This window comes from Polistes canadensis, unplaced genomic scaffold, assembly GCF_001313835.1.
Source record: "Polistes canadensis isolate GaletaPanama2010 unplaced genomic scaffold, ASM131383v1 scaffold_170, whole genome shotgun sequence".
Classification (NCBI taxonomy): Eukaryota; Metazoa; Arthropoda; class Insecta; order Hymenoptera; family Vespidae; genus Polistes; species Polistes canadensis.
This window is the reverse complement of record NW_014569717.1, coordinates 165,037-173,553: the sequence shown is the minus strand read 5'-3', so window position 1 is coordinate 173,553 and position 8,517 is coordinate 165,037. Positions and strand designations below refer to the sequence as shown.

General features: G+C 28.5%; 2 protein-coding genes across 7 annotated transcripts in view; both read left to right on the top strand.

Moving 5' to 3' along the window:
• Positions 1-4,086, top strand: part of LOC106789195 (sortilin-related receptor) — a 23,456-nt gene extending 19,370 nt beyond the window's left edge. The window contains exon 7 of the mRNA XM_014753199.1: positions 3,737-4,086. Within this exon, the coding sequence (XP_014608685.1) occupies positions 3,737-4,086 (350 nt within the window). The remainder of the gene's footprint in view (positions 1-3,736) is intronic.
• On the top strand, positions 430-7,655 carry LOC106789206. 6 transcript variants are annotated; one of them, XM_014753228.1, is made up of 8 exons: positions 430-602; positions 1,198-1,425; positions 3,824-4,277; positions 4,583-4,862; positions 4,995-5,606; positions 5,749-5,990; positions 6,099-6,317; positions 6,640-7,655. In XM_014753228.1, the coding sequence occupies exons 3-8, from the start codon at positions 4,094-4,096 to the stop codon at positions 7,101-7,103; spliced, it is 2,001 nt and encodes a 666-aa protein (XP_014608714.1). In that variant the 5' UTR covers positions 430-602; positions 1,198-1,425; positions 3,824-4,093; the 3' UTR covers positions 7,104-7,655. The 6 variants fall into 6 exon arrangements, with proteins under 6 accessions (XP_014608714.1, XP_014608712.1, XP_014608713.1 ...); XM_014753226.1 differs by having other exon boundaries at positions 1,111-1,425; XM_014753227.1 differs by having other exon boundaries at positions 430-699.
• The last annotated feature ends 862 nt before the right edge of the window (positions 7,656-8,517 follow it).

The window sequence follows — 8,517 nt, the reverse complement described above, 5'->3', positions numbered from 1 at the left end:
AATAATTATTAAAAGATACAAAAATAAAAGAAAAGAAAAAACAAAAATAGATAAAAAAAACAACATGTAAAAAAGTACCGAAAATAATAATTATGCACATGTGACTTTAATCTAAATTAAAACGATTGTAAATGTGAAATGATAATTATGATTTAAGAAAACCACGAAAAAATTTCCTTTTAATTAATTAACGAGACGAAAAAAACAAACGGTAAAAAGAACAAAATTAAACAAACAAACAAACAAAACAAAAATAAAATAGTAGAATAAGAAGAAGAAGAAAGAATACACATTGAGTTGTATTTATTGGTTGGAAACGGAACGAATGGAAGGAAATAAAAAAACATTGGGGTTGGTTGGGGATGATCGTGGTGGGCCATCATCATTCTCGCGAGTATCGACCAGCGCAGTATCGAAACAGCAACGTCGACGACTACGACGACAACTTCTACGTCGGCTACGAACCACGTCGAGTACGTCGACGTTCTCGCGCACATTTTATTCCTCAGTCTGCAACGGAACTTCGTCGTTGTAACTTCGTACCATTAATTATTGTTGTTATTGCTCGTTGACGTTTTTGTTTTTAATCCTTCGTGATTCGCGTAATTCTTTTTTTTTTCTTTATATTTTTTTTTTCCTCTCTCTCACTTTCCCAATTTTTGACATGATTTACCCTAATTGATTGATTTCATTCCTGGTGTTCGTAATAATTTTATTTTATACTAAACGAATTTCTATTTGTGTATTTTTATATATATATATATATATATGTATATATATGCATACATATATCAATATTAATATTAATTTATTTAATTGGAGGAGTGATGAAAAATATTAGCGAATCTTGTTAGATTGTAATAGGTCGTTCGTGGTTTGCATAATTTTTTTGTTTATTTTTTTCTTTTCCCCCCCTTTTGACACGATTTACCCTAATTGATTGATTTCATTCGAGGTATTCGTAATAGTTTTATTTTATACTAAACGAATTTCTGTGTCTATCCTGTGTATTGTTATATATATATATATATATATGCACATACATATCAATATTAATATTAATTTATTTAATTGGAGTAGTAATGAAAAATAATTTGTTAATCTTGTTAGATTGTAAATAGGTCGTATCAATTGTTAAATCATATCAAATGACGTATTAGTGATGGTGTTATTGATTTGATATATTTTCAAAGAAAGTTAGTGTAATGGTGGTGATGGTGGTGATGATAATTACCGGTGACAGTCGACTACTCGATGACATGAGAAATTAATGAGATCATCTGGAGAAATCGATGTCACACTAAACACTTCGTTCATCTAACTCAGTCGTCTCATTTATATATTTTTTATTTATTTACTTTTCTATTTGACGCGTTTTAAAAGAATATATTTTCTTCATGTATAATCTAATCTAACGAATGTGGGGTAAGTTTAGAACGTTTGCATATGTATATATTCTTGTTTTTTTTTTTTTTTTTATTATTATCATAAGATAAAAAGCACATATACGAAATATAATAATAATAATAATATTTTTTATCTAGTATCATAAATTATCGTTATAATGATAGATANATAATAATAATAATATTTTTTATCTAGTATCATAAATTATCGTTATAATGATAGATAATAATTATCAACGTTATTCAGATATTAACGAATAATACGTTGAAATATATGAACGCGAATGAATTTAATTATATTAATACTTTTCGTGAATAACTTTAGTAAGATAATAATCAGTTAGGAAAATCCATTCATCCTTTATTTCAATACAGACTATACTGTTCCGTTCCGTGCATTTATGCAATCAATGCATTGCAATGTAACGCATGACCACTTTAAGACGAGAGAGTGTAGACAACGTTTTAACCTTCATCGTTAAAAAGCCCTTACCGTAACACGATTATCAAACTGTAACGTTTCTTCATACGTATTTATTTGTATTTTTGTTTTTCTTTTTTTTTTTCGTTTATATACATCTGTTAATATTTATTAGAATTTTTCTTTAGGTTGTAAATTTAAACGTATCGTGTCATAGATACGTTAAATTAGATTAAATATCGATTTTTCAACATATTGTTGAATGTTAAACAAGATATCGAACTATTTCAATTATTTTTATCTTATATCGTAAAATTGCTATTTGTTTTTTTTTTATAATAGATATCATTGATATCAATCAATATATTACAAATAAAAAATTATCAGCCGTATATAAAACGAAAGTTTGTATTTTTTACGTAAAGATTCCTTAATGATTAGATTATAATTTTTCTTAAAAATATATTGTACATACTTAAAGTTTAACATTACATTTAAAAATGAACGACTATGAAGACGATTATTTAATTCAAACGATGAACAAGTAAGCTACACGAGTGAGTCACTATAATGGTACAAGGACCTGAACAAAATATTCGAAAAAGCCAGCACCGAAAAGTTGGCATGGAAAAATTGAATGAGTACTTTTAATTGCACATTAATTGCATATTTAAAATCTATAATTGCACACTTTATTAATTAATTATTTAATTAGTTATTAATAATTGAAAATACAAAAACGTTTTTTCTTATTTCTAAGCAAATCAATAAAGCGAGCAATTATGGATTTTAAATGATCAATTAGTGAGTAATTAAGAACACTTATTCATTTTTTTTTGCGCTGAAGGTTTTTCTACTGTCAGTAATTCTGATGGTAAGTTATTATCAGATCTTTTCAGGCGGTAAGTCGTATTACCAACTTTCGATCAGATAAAGGTAGAACATTACTATTACGGAAATGTTGTTTAGCCGGCCTGCCACAATAGTGGCTTTTTCGAGTATTTTTTTTAAATTTCTGTGCCACTATAGTGGCTCACTCGAGTAGCTTACTTGTTTGCTGTTTGAATTAAGGGGTTACATGGATTTACATCGGGAAAAAATAGCATATTTTAAACAATTTTTTTTTCTATATAAAAAATGGAATTCTTATTCAAACTTTTTACAGTATTTAAGATACATATTTAAAGAAGATTTTCTGAATTTTTGCTTGAAAAATATTTTAAACTCAGCCATTGCGACGTCATTTCCGGTGACCCCACCGAAAAAAAGTGTATTCGCGTTGACAGCAGAACTTATAAACGGTGGGGGTTTTTCTGTTGAAAAAATTGGATCTTTTAGTGAATACTTAAAACTAGAAACTGGACGAAGGAAAAAGAAAAAAATTAAAATTTGGATTTTCGGCAACGTTTTTAGCAAGAACATTCAAATTTCGTTACAATTTTCACCACATTTTGGTTTCTTAAAATTCGATTTTATGAAAAAAACGAAAATCCTTCGTCCAAGTCCTTGTCAATAGTATCACGAAGCCGTGTAGCAAATTTCATGAAAATCGGTTAAATAGTTTTCGAGAAATCTTGACAACCGACTTTAGAAAAAGCGTTTTGAGAAAAACGCGTTTAAAGATTTGAGTGGTGGTATAAAAGCCATTAAAGAGTGCAACTTCCCAGGGCTCTATCTTTAAAACTACTACTCCTATCGACTTCAAAATTCAATACAATATTCTAGATGATTTGTAGAATTGAAAAAAAAAATGAAAAAAAAAAAATTTGTTTGAAAGTCCCAAACGCATATAACCCTTTAAATAATCGTCTTCATAGTCATTCATATTTAAAAAGTAAACTCCATAAAATTCTATACAATGTTTATCGTATAAGTAGGTATTCGTAAAATACGTTCGATAAAATTGAAGAGAAAAATATTCAAAAGAATAAAATTATTTCTAATCCTGAAATAATCATTCACGAAGATGATCGTTCAATGATTGGTATGCCTTTAGAAGAAAACAGATATGGAATATACCAGGAGATTCAATATAATGAACGTTCATGGGAAAAATCGAGATTTGAAAAGAAAAAGAACAAGGTGGAACAAAGGGAATGTGGAATATTGAAGTTAAAAGTTTTGGAAATGCCGGTACCATCACCATCACCATCACCACCGGTAATTTCCAATTGGAAAAACGAGGCTGAGTTTGAATCTGTCAGCCAAATTCGAAGGACGACATTTGATTGTTCATCGAAAGGGGAAACGCGAATTTAACAACAATATGATGATGATGATGTGCAAGCCTAAATTGTCGCGCTTAGTCGAGTGCTTTTGTAGTAGACCCGGTATTGTTTTACTAATTCTTCCGTGTCTAGTACTTGTTACGTTATATCTTGTTTCCGAAGATAACATCGATTATACGAATTTTCAATATCCGTCCTACAAATTCTACAACGATACTAATGGTGAGTTGCAAATGTCACGATTTAATAATAATCATCTTTAACGATCTTTCTATTAGATTTCAATTTCTATCAAATATAATATAAATGTGATATATATATATATATTATTGGAAATAAAAAATAAGTCAGAAGTTTGATGTCATGAAAATATGTTTGATCAAAATTTCAATAAAACAAAAATATCTTTGATAAGATATGTTCTTTTTTTTTTTTTTGTTTTTGTATAAAAGAAGAAAAGTAACTAGTAGAAAAGAAAAATAGATTGAAAAATGATGATTAAAATAAATAATAAACGGGATTTGCAGGTACGATGGACGGTTTCCTAGTATGGAATCCAAAATGTCATATGTTATCGAAGGACGCCTTAGATCCGTCCATCGTAAAGTTCATTAAAAGGGAAAAGTTCGAGGCGTGTTTTAAAGAAAAATTATACACGCGAATATCGAAAGGTGCTAACGATACCGTGACCCTTCTCCTAGATCCAAAAGTCATGGCTAATCATAAAAATATGAATTGTTGTTGGTCGCCAGTAATCAGACCGATCTTTGATAATCCGATAAAGCATAAATTCGATTCAATGATTACGTAAGTAATGATTACAAGTAATGTTTCTTCAATTAGATTCAACCGATATATAAATTTGATCGGGTAAATACATATACACATATACATATACATACAGATAATTAATTTATTCGTACGATCAATTCGAGGTAGAGTTAAACAATGTGAAAGTTTGAAAATGCAAGCAACGATACCGGACGACGTTGAAGTTGTATTGGTCACTTGTAAAACAAAAACGAAGAAAGGAAAAACGTTGACCAATTACGAAAACGTTCATGCCATTTTGAATCCACGGAAAGTCAATGATCGTTTGGATAACCTGACAACAACGAATAACAATGTAACTTATGGTCCCATGAGAAAATTGAGTATTCTAGTTCTCGGTATTGATAGTGTAAGCCGATTGAATTTTCAAAGGAGCATGCCAAAAACAGAAAAGTATCTACGTGAGACAGGTTGGATCAATTTAAAGGGATACAACAAAATGGGGGACAATACTTTTCCAAACTTGATGGCTATTTTAACCGGTCAAAATCAAGAACAAGCTCGTACCAGATGTAAACCTTCCGAAGCATACAAACTCGATCGTTGTCCATTTCTTTGGTATAATTTTCGCAATGCAGGATACGTCACTGCATACGGCGAAGATGAAACCGCATTGAACACGTTTAATTATCTAAAAGTAGGTTTTGTTCAACCACCTACAGATTATTATTTACGACCTTACATGTTGGCAAGTGAAAAACTTCTTAAATCGAAAAACAGGTATCTTCATTTTTATAAATCACATTTTTCTATTATGAAACACTTCAAGGATTATTATATATTCGATTAGATATAATATAAATGTATGAACAATCACATATTTTGTACAATTTCATACGCGATTTATACATTTTACAATTAGATTTAATTTGAAGTATTGCACCGGTCCCGAAACAAGTTTCGATAGGATATTTAATTATGCTATGGACTTTGCCGAAACTTTTGTCAACGTACCATACTTTGGATTTTTTTGGACCAATACTATAAGCCACGAGAACGTTAATGAATTATCATCGATGGATTCTCAGATATATCAAAGATTGAATACTCTTCAAAAAGAAGGTGTACTTAACGACACGATGATTGTTTTCTTGAGTGATCACGGTAAATCATATTATTATAATATTTAATCTAATTTAAATGAATTTTCAAATAACGAGAAGAAAGAGAGAAAGGAAGAGAGAAGGAAATGTGTTTTTTTTTTATGTTTAGGCATGCGTTGGGGTAGTCTCAGAGAAACGTTTGTTGGTTGGTACGAAGAAAGATTACCTTTTATCTATATATGGTTACCTGATTGGTTCCGTAACGAAAATCCTGACGCTTATCAGGCTTTAAAAATAAATGAAAATCGTTTGACATCACCTTTTGATCTTTATGAAACGTTCAGAGATATTTTGTTAACATCTGGCGGAGATGCCGATGTTTCTCCAGGTATATATTTAATATATAATAATAATAAATTATAATGAGATTGCATTTATATTTATTACATAATAATAAAAAAAAAAAATAAAATTAATACATAATAATATTACATTATTCATATTAAATAATAAAACAATATAAAATAATTGTTTTGATTAATAATAAATTATTCATTACCAAATAAATATTGTAATAAATATTTATAATAATATGTAATACATTTTTTACTTATTAATATTGTAATAAATATTAATTTATTACATAAATACTATAGTTAAAATCAAAATCAAAGTATATATCATATATATATATATTTATTTCGGTTTAGGTTGTCCAAGCTGTTACAGTTTGTTCGAGCCAGTACCAAGATCAAGATCTTGTCAGGATGCTGCAGTTGCACCACACTGGTGTGCCTGTACTGCATTCAGAACGACTAGTCCCGATGATAAAATCGTTCTAGGGGGTGTTGACAGTTTTTTAAATCACATGGAAAATATCGTTAAGGATTACAAGGATAAGAATGGTAAAAGATTGTGCGCCAAATTGAAATTGAAAAAAATACACCGTGTTGATCAGATCATCAATTTCGAGGATAAGAATTCTATGAGCATAGGATATTTCTGTATGATACAAGTTACACCGGGAAACGCTAAATTTGAGTTTACCGTACGATACAATAGCAACGGTAGTTATACCGTGTCCGATCATGAAGTGAGTAGAATTAATCTTTATGCTACTAGTGCCAAGTGTTTGAATCATGGTATGAAACAGTATTGCTATTGCGTTAAATAGTATTAAAAATCTTCGATTCCATTATTTTTTATCTCTATCCTTGAAAATAGTGCTCTGTGTTTTTCTTTTTTTTTTTTTTTTTCAAATTAGATCTCCAATATTTACTAATTCTAAGCGTTTTAATAAACGTTAACGTAACAGTTACGTAAAAAGCTCAGGAAACTTGCGGGAAGGTCGTTCGAATATTATATTTTATTCATAATTATCGTATAACAATTGGAGACAATTTATATTTAATGAACTCTTGAATTGATTATTATTTTCATATTTATTTATCATTTTAAATGATGAATTAATTATCATTTTGATCTTATACAACGAAGTATATATTATAAAACAGAAAAAAAACTTAAAGTTCGAATAGTAAAATCAAATGGCATGATATATTATTTTATGTTTATATTTCAAAAATTAAAAAGAGAAAGAGAAAATATTCCAAGATAAATTGTAAAGATATGATAAACGCAAATCGTGTAATTAATTTTCAATTATTTTTCATTATCCTTCACTTTTCTAAATTTTAATACGAGAGGCCTACAAATGTAAATAATATTCATCGATTTTTCGTATATATACTCCAATGGCTATACGATAATAATAATATTAATAATAATAATAGTAATAATAAGAAAATGGGGCTTAAGTGTATCTAGTATGATTCGAAATACTTTTCAAATGAAAAAGAAATATCTTCAGGACCAATATATTCGTCTAAAAGATGATTTGTTTTTAATTAATAAGAAATATGGTTATACGATGATAATTCAATTCTTATATAAAATGCACATATCAGAGATAATAATAATAATTAATAATTATCGTTAAATCGATCGAAACAAAATTTCTTTCGTGTCTTTATTATATTTGTTTCTTTTTTTAAATTAATAAAATATATTAGAAAAAATTATCTCCTTTTACGATAGGATGATAATGTTAAACAGTATCGTTATCGATACTTGAAACGATAAAACTCGTTTTTGATAAATCGATTCGAATGATCAATAATTTAATCAAAAAGAACAATTTCTTTTGTATCGAAAGAGAGAGAGAGAGAAAGAGAGATATGTATATGCTATCTCTTAATAACAAAACTTCATAATACGAAAGTATGTTTGCAGTATCTGTATATGAGAGCGTGCTAATGTGTGTTAATGTGTGCTAAGTGTGTGGACGTTTGATGAAAGTTTTATAGGTCAGGCAATTTCCATTTGAAAAGTATCAAACTTTTGTATTTGATTCTACATATCACGTCTCGTATATCTGTGCTGAGCTGTGATTAAAAAACATGTACTATATATATATATATATATATAGTACATGTTTTTTATATATATAAAAGTGCCAAGTTCGTCTAAAGAATTATTATTATAAAACATTTGTTAAACGAATTAGCATTTTTATTGATTAACTGATA